At 43.5% G+C, this 16,915-nt stretch overlaps 1 protein-coding gene across 3 annotated transcripts in view; it reads right to left on the reverse strand.

The window, feature by feature from the left end:
• CLIP1 (CAP-Gly domain containing linker protein 1) overlaps window positions 1–16,915 on the reverse strand; it is a 119,224-nt gene that overhangs the window by 50,141 nt on the left and 52,168 nt on the right. For all 3 annotated transcript variants that reach the window (XM_021698661.2, XM_044921206.1, XM_044921207.1), the window contains exons 4-8: window positions 16,537–16,661; window positions 15,209–15,431; window positions 10,892–11,089; window positions 10,177–10,280; window positions 8,324–8,384 (exon numbers count right to left, since the gene is read on the reverse strand). In XM_021698661.2, coding sequence (XP_021554336.2) covers window positions 8,324–8,384; window positions 10,177–10,280; window positions 10,892–11,089; window positions 15,209–15,431; window positions 16,537–16,661 — 711 coding nt within the window. The remainder of the gene's footprint in view (window positions 1–8,323; window positions 8,385–10,176; window positions 10,281–10,891; window positions 11,090–15,208; window positions 15,432–16,536; window positions 16,662–16,915) is intronic.

Genomic DNA, 16,915 nt, shown 5'->3' on the forward strand with positions numbered 1-16,915 from the left:
AACCGCAGTCCAAAGAAAAACAAATCAGGTAAATAACCAATCACTGACGATTTTCTTTAACCTTGAAGATCTCTAATAACTCCCCCACCTCAGGCAGCCGTCAAGCTACTGCGAACGCCTGCAGGCTCACCCACCTCTAACTGCCATCATGGAGGAAGCCCAATTCTGAGAACTCCAAAGTCATCATCTTTGGCAAATTTCCACCATCCTGAGATGCTCCAGGAATCGAAAACTGAGATGGAATTTAACTTATTCCAGAATTATTTCTTTTTCCTCTAAAGAAACTTAGAGAAGTGCCCATCAACTGATAGTAAGTTAACAGAAAGAACAGCTTTCAAAGTTCTCAGGTATGTCCAGCTGAGGGAAGACAAAAGCCTCCTCATTTTACTTGTTTTTTCCCTCCTCTGCTTCACCCGGCATGTGTAAATGCTCACTCATCTAATGCAGGTGATTTTAAAGAACTGTGCTACCTGGTATGATAATACACATGGTTACAGAGCACCAGAAATGGGACAGATGCTGTAAGGGTAACAGAGACAGATGCTGAAGACTTAGGGGGAAAAAAGAACATAAAATATCTTGTTAGTTTTTATACTGATTACATGATAAAATGGTATTATTCTGGATAAACTGGCTTAAATCAAATATATTATTAATTTTACCTGTTTCTTTTTATCTACTAAAAAAGTATGTTAATGTGGGTGGCACAGAATTTTCGATTATATATATGTGGTTGGTGTTATACTTCTGTGGCCTATCACTGGTATAAAAGGTGTGAAATTACCTATCAAACGTTTCGATGAATCAGCTGTAGAATAAAAGCTTTAGCTGGATAATGAAGAAATAATTTACTAACCTTTTTTTTTAGAAAGACAAAATAAGAACAATTACTTACCTGCAATTATATATATGAATCTTTAGAGAGTCCCGCCTTTTAGATTTTATAATTCTACTGGCATTTTAACGTACATATCTTCTTACCCTAACCCAGTGGTTCTCAGACTTTATTATGCACATCAATCTCCTGGGATGTAGGTCTAAAAGGCAGGTTCCCACTTACTCCCACATGTTTTGATTCTATTTGAGCTCTGTGATAGCACCCAGGAATCTGCTTTTTTTAAACACCCCAGGACTAGGAAAAACACTTTCTTAACCTGTGTCCTTTTATTTTTAAGAAATGATTTCCCTCTGATACCTGTTAGCCAGTCAGTGTAGGACACAAAATATGTGGGAATCGGTCGCTTCAGGCATAAAAGTGAATTACTGGACTAACCTGGGAAAGAGAAGGGAATGTGAATGATTTAAAAACAAATTTCAGGGGCGCCTGGGTGGCTCAGTTGGTTAAGCGACTGCCTTCGGCTCAGGTCATGATCCTGGAGTCCCAGGATCAAATCCCGCATCGGGCTCCCTGCTCAGCGGGGAGTCTGCTTCTCCCTCTGACCCTACCCCTCTCAAGCTCTCTCTCTCTCTCATTCTCTCTCTCAAATAAATAAATAAAATCTTTAAAAAAAAAAAAAAAAAAACAAATTTCAAGGATCAAAACTCCTCCACGTTGAAGGCTCCTCTCCCTCACTGCCTTTACTGGGACAGAAGGTGATGGATGTGTTTCCTTCGCTTCCTCTGTCCACCTACAGGCTGTGATATGGACAAACACTAACATGTCCACAAAAGGCTAGGAAAAGAAAGCAACTGGGTCTCTGAAACTGCAGGAGGAAGTCATTAAACTATTTCAGAGCCGACTGTAATTGGTGTGCTTCACGGTTAGAGATGTTCCAGGTTAAAGATGTTTATGTACTTTTTTCTGGGGCAGGGGGTGGGGTGTCCAAGAGTTTGTTGCCACAAAGTAAGGTACAAAACATTAATGAACCCCAATGCTACAAGGTCTGGAACATGAATAAATCCAATAGGACAACAGTTATTAGTCAATGTCAAGTAAAAAATAGGTGAAAAAAAGAACAGCATGATTACACTGTAGCATTTCCATAGCTCTTCCATTTTTTGTTTTACTTCCCAAAGTCTGCCCTTGAGCAAAGCTATATGTCTGCCTCTCCCACCGGGGTGAGGCCATAAAAGTCAGGTATCATTTCTTATTCTTGCGACTTTCTCCACGGCAGCAAACACCCTGCTCATAAACTGGACGTACTGGCTCAGGGGAATTCTAAAGCACTTCCTAAAAGATAGGTAATAGGAAACTCAAGCGGCTCATTGGCTGGTTTCACACTTGGCCAAGCAAGAGTGAGGATCAAACAAAAGGCATGACTTCTTATAGAAAGAAAACAGCTTGAATCTGGAGTAGTTGGATAAACCAGCTGTAAATGATGCCTTCTTAACCACAGGGCGGGGAAAAAAAAGGCATCCATCCAAGTTGTTTGCTGACAAAGGTACATAAGAGGAGTTCAGAGGTTTAAAAAAAAAAATGGAGATATATTTCCTTGCTTCAACAGCCATTCCCACTAAAGGAGCCCAATCTTATCATCAGTCCCTTATATTTCCCAGATCAAGTCTTTGGCTCACAGGTAACGAAGAAACATCACCAAACTACCAGGATTTTTTTCCACCAAATACACAGGAGATACCTTTACTTTTGAGGCCAACTGAGAACATTTTCTCCTTAAAAAATAAAAGTTTACGATTTAGAGAAGAAAAATTACTCAATTATCTAGATTTTTAGATCAGTCAATGATTTCTCAATAAAAGAAATTTCTACAAATACTAATAATTCAAAAGAAAAAAATCAGGATACCAAATGTGATCAGCGACAGAGTAATTTTTAAAATTTTATAGTTAAGGATCTGGGCAATTTAGCCACTGACAGTCAAATTTGTGATTTAAAAGGTATATATACATACATGTCCTCTTATATGTTAATGACTCGGATTATTTATTAAATTTTACAGCACAAAACTACCTCTCTAACAGACTCCATCCTATGGGGGTCAAGAGCACAGACTCTGGGGCCAAATGTTCTAGATCCAGATCCTGGCTCCACTATTACTATTAGCTGTGTAACCTTGGGCAAATTATTTAACCTCTCCATCCCTTAACATCCTCATCTGTAAAATGGGGGCAATGCTACCACCTCCCTCGGGGTTGAGGTGAGATCAAAGAAGGTAATACTGGTGCAGTGGTCAGAACAGTGCCTGGCAACCAGTAAGCACATACAGGTGCTTTAATACATAAATAAGTGGAAACGTGACTAAAGCATTAGCTCCAAGGGCCAAGGACAGTGAGCTGGGGTTGCAGGAAGCCGTTCCATTCTCAGCACTTTTCCCTCCTGACCGCTGAGATTTTCAGCTACTGGTGACAGAAAGGAGGGAAATGCAAAGACAGATCAGGTATCAAGAAAAAAAGGTCACTGGGATGAAAGTCCTTAACTCTCATTCAAAAGAGCCAGTGTTTCGATTTCCCCAACAAGTCAGGGAAGAAGGCAGGAAAAGAGAGGTAAAGTAAAACAACAATAAAAAAAATTCTTCAGAAAACCCTGTCACTGGGAATATGAGAACAAGAGGACAATTGACTGCTTGTGGCAAACTGGAGAAACGTATTTCGAGGTATGAATACAAAGAGCCTCAAATGTGGTTGTGGACGTCCATGCAGTCCATATACAGTTGTAGAGTTTCTGATCTTGATTTTGGTTGAGTTAACCAAAGGAATGATGAGTGTCTTTACCTTGGACGAAAGACGGGATATGAAATACCTGTACCTAGCCATCAGTCTACCCTCATGAGCACCTGAACAGCACCAAGACCAAACTCAGGTAGAACCACTGGGTCAAGGCTCAGGCCAACTGCAAGGCACGTCCCCCGAGGTGTCACCATTCCCATACACGGGTCTGCTTCATTTAAACAGTGAAAACCATTACCCTAGTGTCTTCTAACTCCCTCTGGAGTTTGTCAGCTTTGGTCTTTTCAAAGAGCAGGCTCTGTTCAAGCTCCTTAATGCGGGCATGCTCCAGTTTGGTCTGCGTCTGTTAGTAAAAAGGAAGAGGAAGAGAACACAACAGTGCCACCATGACATGCCAGCACAAGAGGAGAGAGAGCAGCATGCAGGCTGAGCCACCAGTACCTTCCGCCAGAGGATGAACGAAAAGGGAAATGAAAAGGGCAGAGGATGGGCCGAGATGGGGAGGCTGGGGGTGCGGATGAACACTATCGGATGAAAGGATGAGGTGGGCAGGGGACGCAAGCTAGTCTACTGAGAAAGACAAAAGTGGAAACACATGAGGCAGGATGAGCAGTGTCAGATGCGTGCAGCCAAATATAAGTTATATTGATAAGTGAGGTTGATCAGCACAAATTAGAATCGTTAATATTCCTCTAAACTATCATTTTCCCGCTCCCCACAACAGCTATTTGACATTACTGTGTATGTAACTGACTCGGTGACTTTAACAAGTAAATTGACCCTCAAAATGACCACTGCTATCCTCTAAATATGGCAAACACAAGCTCATAAGTCTTACAAGTGTTCAGTAGGTCCCTAGGGCAGATCCTAGCGCTATGGCGTACAATTTGATGTGAACAAGCATGAAGCGTTAAGCCTAATGAAGGGAATCCAGACACTAGAGCTGAGAAAATCACACCAGTGGCCTTTGCTGAGATGAGTGAAAAGGGTCTGGCATTCTTAGCAACATTTCCCAGTTCCCTAGTTTCCTTCCAATAGTGGGTTTTCCAAAAACTATGTGTCACCAAGGAAAAAAAGGAGGGGATCATATTTACAAGGGGAAAATAAAGTAATAATTATGTTTGACAGCTCCATCTCTGAGACTCGGATCAGGAGAGAAGTTGGGAGCTGGTGAAGGGCTCATCTTCTCCATCTTAGGATGACGTCATTATCAGCTCAGGAGTGAGAAATGGGTGACTCAGCACAAAGGCCTGAGTTTGAACTCCATGCAAAAAGAGCTGGTAAGATCCTAACTGTTTCAAACCTTCAGAGACTCCCCATCATCACTTAACTTAGATGTAACGTGATGGAGAACCCAGAAGGAAATCTCTTTGTAACAGCACAGTCTTAATCAATGGGAAATAATCTACAGACCAGTTTGAACATACCTCTCTCCCCACCCACCTCCCCCACCCAAGAGGTTATCTGCAGACCCAAGTGACAAAACCTAGGGACAGCACTGCTCCCAGCAGCTTCTGGTCACTTACATTAATTTAAATATTTTGTGGTTCTAACTGGTCAGATCTGTGTCTGGACAATTATGGGCAATGCAAAAATGACAAAAACTCTAAATAAAGTAACAGAAGGTGTGCAGAACTTAAGTAGAGGGTGGATCATGTTATGTTATAAACATCTTTTACTGACTCTGATGGTCCTCTAGGGATTTCAACACATAAAAGTGCTTGGTGTGCTTGTGAACCAGGTATAAACCATTGTGGAATATTTGAAAGGTGAACAACAACAAAAAAAATTTTTTTTTTAAATTTCCTCATCTGCTTCAGCTCTATACACTGCACAGAAATAATGAAATAAAATTCAAAACCTGTCTGGACAGTCCCCTTGGTCCATATGTGCCTTAGACAGAAGTTGTTCAATTCATCTGCTTTTAGAAGAAAAGAATCTAACCCAGATCTACATAATTGGGGTCACAGCCTCAAGAACTGAAATCCAAAACTTAAGAGTAAAAAGCAAAAGGCAACAGAACCTTTCTTCACCTCCTGACACTGAGTTCAGTGTCCTCTGGGTGAAAGGTCACTCCTTCCAGATAAAAAGCAAACATCCACGAATGTGATCTTCTTCCTACTCCGCGATCTCCCAGACGACTGCAATACCTCCTTGCTGGCCAGTATGCATACCAACCATCTGGGACTTGACAGCTGTCTGAGCGATCAGCTTCCATGCCTCGGTGCGTGGTAAAAACGTTACACTGGACAGGACAACCCTCCTTTTAAAAGTACTCCTTTCTCACAATAAGACAGAGCATCCCAAGAGGGAAGTCCTGGGACAGGGACTGAGAGGGAAAGCAAAGGCTCTGCGAGAAGCGCACAAGAAAGGCAGGAGGGAGATCCCATGCAGACTGACACCGGATGCAGCGGGAGCCTGTTTTGGGAGGACAGAAGAGACCCAGATCACTGAAGTAGCTTCACAAAAAGGAAACCTTCAGAACGGAGGCTTTTTTAAAAGTTCGGCCTTAGGCTGTCTATTTCGGCTGCCAGGAGGTGGTAGGAAGAAAAATCTTTGTTTTAATTTTACTCTCTCACGGTGGTAAAACAAAGCCAAAAGTTGTGACGTTCTTTCAGCGGGCCTCCCAGCCGGCCGGGTGCCAGAGGAAGTCCTGCTTCGGAGGCTCTTTAGGTGAGATCTGAGTTGGGTGTGTTATCTTCATCAGAGGGAGGAGGGAAAAGAAACACCTACATTGCTGGAAGCACGGCTACTAGAAAAATCTCACTTCGATAATAATAAATTTAAAGCACATGGCGTCTTCACTGAACAATGCCCGTTTCTAGTTTCACCAACTCGGGAAAATCCTGTAGCCACAACACGTGGACGCTTGAGCTTCTTGTCACCTGCACTGGCAGGCACTGGCCAGCAGGGGGCGCTCACAAAAAGGCAGTCTGGCCCTCAGAAGGCCCTTCTCTCTCATGGGAACAAAATTAGACCACTTGGGTAAACTTTCCCGCAGAATTTCTCTAATTCCTTCATCTTATGTGTTTTAGGTTTCAGTTAGCTATCCTCTCTTTTAGAATGATTCTATTAATAGGAGAACACATTATGAGTTAAGTGAAGAAGGGCCAGGCCCCCAGACAAAATCCTTTTTTTTTTTTCTTTCTGGCGAAATTCTTTATAAAGCAAACATTTGCTTATGCATTAAATAAATGGATTCATATAGCTTAGTCATTACATACAATTTCTTCAGGATACAAATTTAACTGCTCTTAAAGCCACATGCACAGAAATATTAAGGTCAATGTCTCAGGTCAGATGATGCAGTTAGTATTTGAGTATATCAATAAGCATTTTAATCTGTCATCAATCTGTGTTAACAAGGGAAATCTCCACACAGTTAAGTGCCCTCTTACATTCTCAGGATCTTCAGAAATCTGGCTCTTTTGCTATCAGTAAAAAAATAAAAAAATTAAACAACAACAAAAGGAGAGATTCCACTAAAGTTCTGATTATGTGTTGAGGGTTTCAAAACAACTCTGATGAACTTCGAGTGAGTTTACCAGAGCCTATGTTGGCCTGGTGCTGATGGGAAGATCTCACTTGCCCCTCCCCAGCACACCCTCAGCTGTGTCTCACATGAATCAGATGAGGATATGAAACTTCTAATGAACTTCGGGGTGTTTTTAAATGGATGAGAACAACACGAAAGTCAACTAAAGGGATGTGACCGTATATGAAATGATCAAAGAGGGTAACTACCGAATTATGAGTAATCCACTAAATTCTGGGCCTTATAAAACTCGAACTCGGAGAATGTCTTCCTTACTCCTTGTCAATAATAAAGACAATTTCCAAAGGAATCAGAGTTCCTATGTGGAAGGGCCCCTGGAATGGAATCATGGTGTGGGCCGCCAATAGGCTCTGAACTTGTAACGGCAGCAAAAATGTATATTCCAGGAACTGCACAGACAAGTGCAAGTTTTACTAAAATATTACAGATTAAAGTACCAAAAATCTGCAAAATTTGAATAATTTCATAATTCGTATTTGTCATATATCTAGCAGTGGTTTAAAAATCATCAAAATCATGTAAATCTGGCATCGAATTAAAAAACTAATATGAATAATTGTTTAAAGAGGAGAAACTTGATGCTGACGGAAATCTCTGTGAATGTAAAATACGCCACAGAAATTAAAGAAGCTGAAATAGAAATCGCTCTTGTTTTTTCTTCAGGTAATCGCTTTAAAAAAATCAATTACTAGAACAAGTATTTATTCCTTTTACAGGGTTATAAAAAATCGATCCTGCTCAACCGAAAAGCAAAGCTGAGATAAAGTACAAAACTTTTTGGGGGACTACTTTGATGAAGTTAAAAATGCTCCTTACAATGCCATTTCTGATCATCGGAGGAACATCTAGAGTCTTACCTGGACACACTGCCAGATTTATGACTTAACTCCAATTCAAGGTTTTGAATTTTGAAGTGCAAGAAAAGAGTAGTAAAAATGTGACTGGGACACTGGAGTCGGGACAGCAGCGTCCCAGGTCCAAGGACCCACTCAGGCACCTGAGCCGTAGCCGCGCCCACAGCCCCGCCCAACCCGAGCCTGGGGCTCCCTCCATTCCTTCTGCTGGCTGTTCTGGCCAATGATCTCATCCGTATTTGTGAATACTAGTACCCATAAAAGCCGTAGAGAGCTGGACGGGTTTTACCTCAAGATCGCCTTTCGTGATGGATTCTTCCTCAACCCGGAACTGAAGGTCCTCCACCTTCCTGTGGAATAAAATCAAAACAGAACACTTAAGTAACCAAGGAACACATCTGCCTTACCAAAAAAAAAGGATCTATAATCAATACCCTGATGAATGTACACAGATGATGGTGGAGGAAAATAAAGAAATGCATTTTTAGGCATCTGGCTTAGAAAACAGAGCAAGAGCTCTATTCTATTTAGGAAACTTCAATGTTTTAGCCAGGTACTGATTCCAAGAGGCATGAGATAAGAGTTGAGAAAAACCACCTGGTTTCCCTTGGTCACAACCAACAGAATGAATCTAATGGAGACGCGACCAGCCTAAAGGGAAAAGGTCTGATTACCACAGAAACAGGTTCTGAGACTTCAAGTCTATAATTTTTACTTTCCAATTACAGAACATAGGGGAAAGTGGCACAAAAAACCAATCTCTCTTTATACCACCCCACATCGGATATGTTAGGGTGAGGCTAGGGGGCTACCCACACAGAAAGCCCCAGGAAAATACCAGTACCTGTCCTAAGCCTGGGAGAATAAGGTTATGAACAACTTGAGTCACTTTTTTTTTTCTTCACATTTTAAAAATCTCTGATTTGGGTGTGGGTTTCAATCAATGCTGTCACCAAGTCAATGAAACACGGTATCCTGAAGATTTACAAAATCCAGGTAACATCCATGTTATAAATCTTCACAAGTTTGAGTGTAAGGAAGAAAAGGGGACAAAGTTCATAACCTGTCTGCAAAAACAAAACTGTCAAACTCACTAGCATGTCTGGCACTTAAGAAAAATTCTACTCTGTGAAATCAGAAAAATAATCGTAAATAATTTACACCCCTCAAGCTCACTGGAGGGCTGGGAAGACATTTCTCCTGCCTAGCAGTCAGCAGACCAAGAGCTGGCTTAAGAGCCAAAGCAAATGGTACTGGTGCCTTGGCATTCAGAAGGGCCTAGAAAAGGCCTGTTGCTATCTCTCATTTATTTGTACCCATTTTTAAGATGCAAAGAGAATTTCCTATGTACAGTGTTTCTCTTTCTATTGAGAGAATCATTTCCTTGGCAAGAGAACGTACTCTATCTCCGCTATACCCCTTACCACAGCAGTGCGTCCCTGACCATCCTGAACTCACAGACCACTAAGCTGCTGCCATCAGAAAGGACAGAAGAAGGCATCAAATGCAAGAGAGGACAAACATCCCACTACCCAGAAATGTTCCAATGGTTTCCATGCAGACACCTTTTTCAGAGATCGTGTGGGTTCACAGCCTCAAGAAACCTGTAAGAACCAAACTTGTTTTCTGTCTCACACAATTTAGCACTCGACTCCATCCTGATCTGGATAATGCTCTAACTGCTTCACATGGAAGTTTTGTTTTCCTAGTAAGGTACTGAGTTTCTCAAGGACAGCGACCTGGTATCACTGGTGAGTGATACAAGGTGCAGTTTTACTAGATACATGGAAGGTGTTTCACAAATACTAGATTAACTTGGACCCACAATGTCCTCTCACCAAAAATGGTTCCAGGTGGAAGCAGGGTTTGAATTAATCTCACGACCCTGAGGTCATCCTCAAGAGGATGCTTGGCACAGAGCAGGGGCTCAATAAATAGCTGTTAAATGAAGCAGGGTATGTCTAGATGATTCCAAACTTCTCAAAAAGAAGTCAAATCCAAGCAAACCCTCCTCATGTAGTACGAAGAGTTTCATTTCCACTGAACACACAGTCTAAGGGCTGGCACCTTAAAGAGAACATTTTCCTAAGGTTGTTTAAAAGGAAAAGGCCACACTTGCACCAAGGAACAGTTTGAGGTCACCTTTTCTCCTCTTCAAGCTGGTTGAGAAGCTCCACCTTCTCCCTGTCAGCAGCCTCCACCATTGTTCGCAGCTGGTCCATCTTGGCCTCCAATTCCAGGACATGCTGGGGAAGGCAAGGGTGCCAGTGAGTGGCCTCTCTCTGACCCAGACGCCGGCCCGGGACGCCTCCAAAGAGCTACAGCTAAGTGGTACCACTGTGGCTTGGCATGACCCTAAAACCTTTTCGCACTGAAATGCTTTCTACGATCTTTAATAGGTCACTTCTCAGCCGCATTCCTGGAAACTAGATGATGAAAAACCATTAAAGCAACAGAGGGCAATGTTAAAACAACGCTCATCTTTTTTTGAAGCTGAAATGCATACAAAAGATAATCTACAAAACAGGAGTTGCCACCATGGGTAAGGTCCTAGTGAACAAGCTCCCCTGACAGGGGCCAAAAGACCCGGATGTAAAGACCGAAAGACTAAGGTCAATTCAAGAAGAACAAAACTTCATCTTTGTAACGATACAAAGTGGTACCCCAGGTCACAGCTTCAAACAAGCCCAGCAAAGACATTTCTGCTCATTTCCAGTGCTCCCAAGACTAGCTCCCCGGCTCCAAGCACCGGGTAAGCTGCTCCGCCTTCTCCCGCAACTTAGAAAGCACCACCAGCTCCACAGGGTCAGCTCAGAACCCATCACCATCTCTGAAACGAGGTCCCACAAGACTTCACCTGGTCGTGTCCGTCCCGGGCCAGAGCTAGCTCCTGCTCTATCTCCCCCACGTGGCTCGTGGCCTTGGCCACCTCCGCCCTCTCTAGATCCCGTTCAGCCAGCAGCTGCTCAATGTGCTGCTGCTTCTCCTTCAGGGCCTCCTGGAGGGCAGTGGTGCCGGAGATCTTCCTGGCGTAACGGGAGGAGGTTTCAGTCAACTGCAAAGGAAAGTTAAAGACGTGAAGGGCCATGATGCTTTTGGGGATGCAAGGAGGGCGCGAGGCATGCAGGCAGGCATCTCCTCAGCAAAGCAACGGTGCGGCCCCAGCTCCCAAGCTTGCCAGTTTACTAGGAAAAGCTTCTCATCAAGGAAACAAGACAGCATGTGCCTCCCGACTGAGTATCACAAACAACACATCAATGTAAGAAGTCGTGGAACAATCAGAAAGATGGTTAGAAGGAGAATAAGCGGCTCAAATGAAAGGTACCCTGAGCTCAGGTGACAGGGCCTTGCTGGAATCTAGAAAAATTCCACAGAACCCACATAACATGTTTCTCTAAACTCCATTTCCGTCCAAGCTTCATTAAGAGGTATCTCCTTCTTAGGATGTCTTGATCCCCAGACTTGAGGTTGAGATTTTTTTCAACTTTTTAAGCTTCTAACTACCATTAAGTAACCAAGAGGTCACCCTTGGAGTCACAAACCTTCCTTGTATCGATTAAACAGTTGGATTTTGTCAGGATTTTCTTCATCTTTCTTTCAAAGTGAAAGATACAGATAAAAAAAGAATGCAATTTTGCCATTTGCAACGACGTGGATGGAAGAGAGTGTATTATGCTAAGGGAAATAAGTCGGTCAAAGACAAATGCCATATGATTTCACTCATATGTGTAATCTAAGAAACAAAACAAATGAGCAAAGGGAGGAAAAGGAGAGAGATAAACCAAGAAACAGACTCTTTAGGGAACAACACACTGATGGTCACCAGAGGGGAGGGAGTGGGGGGATGGGGGGACGAGGTGATGGGGACTAAGGAGCACACCTGTCCTGGAAGTGTTCAATCTCTGTATTGTACACCTGACACTAATGTAACACTGCACATTAACTAACTGGAATTTAAATAAAAACCTTAAAAAACACGAAAGGCACAGGAGATCTCACCCAGGAATCCAGAACTTGAAGACTTGAATCCCAATCACCAGAGAGATTTCTGAAGATCAGGTTAAGAGGGAAACTCTATCTGCCTTGAGAAGTTGGGGGGGGGGGTGCAGTGTGAGTGTGCACGCAGGTGTATGGGAAAGGCAGCGAGAGGACATGCAGGGAGGAAAAAGAGGGAAAAGAGAAACTGGGACAAAGTGGAGGAGGGGAGGGAAGAGAGGAGGAGAGGGGAAGTAAGACATGGGACAGAAAGGTGGTGGAGGGAGGGTGGAGAAAGGAAGCTGTCCGGGGTCCCCTGCTACTCTGTGCTGTTTCCCATACCCGTTCCTCCTTCTTGAATCTCATCATCCAATAAAAACACAGAGAAAATAACCTCCTATCATGGTAATGGATAACGTAAGCAAGTTGAACAGCATTCTTCCAAGTGAGGCTCCAGGGGTTGGGAGGGAATTCAGCAAAGGCCTCCCATCCCTTGGCATGCATTTGTCCAAGGTCATTGACATAGAGACCTGCTCGCTGGATCCGGATCGAGTGGGCCCTGACGTCATCTCCCGCAATCAAAGCCTCCTGTGCCCCCTGAATGCCCCCCATCAGTCAAAGCCCTCGTCCAGGAGGCAGAGTGAGCATCTGTCATCAAGTACTAGTTAGGCAATTTGAGGGATGCCCGGGTGGCTCAGTCGGTTGAGCATCCGACTCCTGGTTTCAGCTCAGGTCATGGTCTCAAGATCATGAGCCCCGTATCAGGCTCCTCGCTCAACGGAGAGTCTGCCTGAGATTCTCTCTCTCCCTCTGCCCTTCCTCTCTCCCCTCCCCCGCTCTAAAATAAATCTTTTTTTAAAAAATAGGCAAGTTGACAACTGTAAGAGTAAAGGAATCCAATCAAACCCAAATTGTCCTCTGCTGTTTCTATGTAGTGAAATTTCTTAAATTCCTTGAACTTAAGGGGGAAGGGGTGCTCTTTTAACCATCTGACCTTAACTTTCCAACTTCAGTCTATGGTTAAAATTATACTTTCTCATACTAACACTTCTTCCTGAATGCATTAAATCTGAGGTTCCCTGCGCAGAGATACCCCGGCGCCCTGCAGCAAAGTCACGGGGCACTGTGGAGTATTTTTAAATTTCAAGGGAAACACTGCAACACCTGTTGGACACCATACAAACTACCAGCCTGAGGCAACTGAGTCTGAGGCAACTGTACGACATATGTTGCATCTTCCCAAAGCTAGGTTTTGGCTGCTGCCATGACAAAAAGCCAGTATTGTGCAAAAAAATCAATGTGTCACAGGAAATGAGGGTGGCAGTGTTCAGGAAGATTCCAAGGTCTGACAAGGATGTGCAGTGCCCAACACGCACACACAACCTAACAGTAAGTGTGGTTATTTAAGAATGAACCAAAAATGTTTTTTCTCTCAGTTAATGTGTATCATTCTTTTCGAACAGCTACTAAATTGCTAGAACATAAATATTAAGTTGTTTGGACCTAGTTGCTTAATAAACAGAACCGCTAGCTATTTCCTTGGCCGAGGGGCACTATGATAAAATAACAGGCACTCAGGTGCTAGGCAATCAGAGTTTGGGCACCTCTGTGTCAGTACTCCCAGAGGACCATTTTGCATTAAAGAATCGTTAGACATTTTCATATACATGCATGGGATTATGCTGTGGAGATATATTTCTAGGAAGTCACACCTTCTGTATTTTTGGCATATTCTTTTACGGTGATTTTTGGTTTAGAAACTACAGCCACCCTCATCTACAAAAACAAGCTGTTTTACAAGGTAAGGAGACTCTTTCTCTTTTGTCCCTCTTCTTCACTGAGTGAGGTGAGCTAAGATGAATCAGAACTGGTCTGAAAAGAGGAGAGATTGGGAAAGCAGGGGAGAGTTTAGTTATCTTCCAAAGAGATGGACACTTATAATTACAACATAATAAAAGTTAAGAAAGAATTCCTAATCTAGAGAAAACACCTCCATGGACTTGCTCCTGGATTAGCAAAGTAGACTAGATGTCCTTATGAGTTTGCTGAATGAGGCTTTGTCCAAAGAGGAGTGGCTTCACTTCTGTGTCATTGTTCTTGTCAAGCTTTTCTTCTCAAAGTCCATTTGTAACTTTTCTGTTGAAGATGGAGACTTTCTTTTCATACTCAAAATGAAAAAGTCCAAGCAGGTGTTTATTTTACCAGAACTTAAGAGAAAGTCCAGCTGCCTAGGAGAGCAGTACTCCTTCCTCATCCCGCACTTGAAGGAAAGATTCCTCCCCTTCCCCTCCCCAGAGGACGCAAGGACCACGGAAGAGAAGGCAAAACGAGACCAATGGCCAGCAGCCTCACTCCGGATCACACCATTTAACATTCTCCCTCCTGTCTGTAGTTTACCGTCGTAACGCAGAGACCCAGTGCAGTGCAGTCTTACAAATCTAAACAATATTTGCCTCACTTCAAGTAAATAAATTTACTGGCAGGAGATGAGCCAAGAAGTCATTGTTCTGACCCTATTAAAACGCCATATTAACAAACAGAATGAGCGGCCACTGCCTATTTTAATTCTGATGATTCTATTTTTACTGACCTAAATGGGAAAAAGGGGGAGAGAGGAAGTGGAAGGGAGAGGAGGAGATGAAGAGAGGAGACAAGACACGGCTTTTCCTAGCATGCTTTCAGGTTCCGCTAGTTCCCCTCCGTGTCCTCTGGCCCAAGTCAGGAACAGTCCACATATTAACCGCTTCCAGTGGGTCAGACTCTATTAACATACTGCTGAATTCTAAGAACATGCCTTTTCTCAAAATACTTCAGTTCCTCAAATTGTTTGAAGCCAGAGAGACCGAGGCCATTGAGGAAAAGGATCCCTCCAACTTTCCTGTCATTCCTGTGCCCAAAATAATTTCAAAGAAAAGAAATCATCCCATATGTTAGACTCAACAGTAGTTACTACAGACTCAGCAAGAACTGGTACATCTTAGGGCCTTAAGAATCTGAAAGCAATGTTCAAAACTGTATTTCCCAATCTGTCTTCTTGCTAAAGCTCTGTTTTATGAAACCTAGAATGGGCCTCCACAAGCTACAGGGAACATTTAGTACAAGGCAAGGTAATAGCTCCGAAAGCAAAGCAGGTTCAACAGCAGTGGGCATTTATTGAGCCTGGATGGTAGAGGCATGCGGTGAGAACAGGGAGGCTTACTAATCCTGTCCGGCTGGGCTTGCTGCTCACGGAGGAGGCCACTGAGCTCATGGAGCTGAGAGACGAGGCAGAAGGGCTGCGCTTCAGGCTGGCGGGCGTGGTCGCCATCACCCGCCTCACGGCCGCGGCCTTGGCTTTGGCTGGCGTAGTGGAAGGGAAGCCAATCTTGGTCACTTTGTGGACAGGAGCAAACAAGCCATATTTGGGTTGGCACTGAAAATACCTTTAGAGAATAACAATAAAAGCAGTGACCAAAAAATTAATTACAAGAAATAACAACTATAAACAAAAGCATCATTTTTTGGTCATCACTCATGCCTGGTTTGCTGTGAATTCTACCAGTAAGCCAGGGCAGCCAACCAGCATACAGCATTCACATGTATGTAGGCTGATAACCTCACTAATTAATGAGTAACAACATGATACACAAAGATAGAATTACCCATCTACGACTAAAGTGCTCCCAAGGTGCAAAGGGAGTAAATATTCCTACTATCTGACAAACTTACAGCAGAGGGGTTCAGACAGTGATGTGTCAATGTGGGTTCATCAGCGGTAACAAACGCACCACCAGGGTGCAGGATGCTGATACTGGGGGATAGTGGGGGCCGGGGGCATGGGGGGGCGGGGGGCATATGGGAACCCTCTGTATCTTCCTCTCATTTTGCTATGAAACTAAAGTTGCTCTAAAAAAAAAAGTCTTAAAAATAAATTGAGGGGCGCCTGGGTGGCTCAGTCGTTAAGCGTCTGCCTTCGGCTCAGGTCGTGATCTCAGGGTCCTGGGATCAAGCCCCACATCCGGCTCCCTGCTCCGCGGGAAGCCTGCTTCTCCCTCTCCCTCTCCCCCTGCTTGTGTTCCCTCTCTCGCTGTGTCTCTCTCTGTCAAATAAATAAATAAAATCTTTAAAAAAAAATAAAATAAAATAAATTGAATGCTTGTTCAGAATCTACTCAGACGCATTACATGTATTACTAAAAGAGACCATCAAAAAGAACAGCTCCAATTCTAGTGGGGGGGGGCGGAAATCAGTAGATGAGTCTTAGGAAATAGAAATGCAGCTCTTGGGGTGCCTGGGTGGCTCAGTCGGTTAAGTGCTGACTCCTGCTTTCCACTCAGGTCCTGATTTCAGGGTTGTGGGATAGAGCCCCGCCTCGGGCTGTGTGCTCAGCGAGGAGGCTGCTTAAGACTTTCTCTCCCTCCGCCTCTCTCTCTCTCTCTCTCAAATAAATAAATAAATCTTAAAAAAAAAAAAAATGCAGCTCTTGGTGAAATCTGCTTGTGCACCTTTACATGCAGGAAGGAGACAACATTCCAACTCCAGACAAACCTGGTTCCAGCAACTGCCCCATCATTCTTCCCAAGAGGCTCATCCAACTCCACACCACACCATTCCCCCTTGGCAAAGTCTGTCTCCCCAAGAAATCGGACTACACCGGCCTTGGTGCCACCAACCTGGAAAAAGAGAATGTAAAAATAAAGAGACGGACATAATTCCGTAGCTTAATCCTTTGCCGTTGCAACGGATAGTTAAGTTCAAGACTCCACATTTCCACCGACAGCTTCTTCTCTCTACCTTCTCTTCAGCTTTTAAAGAGTTTTCTCCGAAGACTGGTGAAGTTTACCAGGGTGACACATTACCAGAGTGATCTGATATGTCCCAGTAATGAAAAGCCTCTGTACTATGGAGTCATTGGGCTGTCCACCCA

This window comes from Neomonachus schauinslandi, chromosome 14, assembly GCF_002201575.2.
Source record: "Neomonachus schauinslandi chromosome 14, ASM220157v2, whole genome shotgun sequence".
In the NCBI taxonomy this organism is placed as follows: domain Eukaryota; kingdom Metazoa; phylum Chordata; class Mammalia; order Carnivora; family Phocidae; genus Neomonachus; species Neomonachus schauinslandi.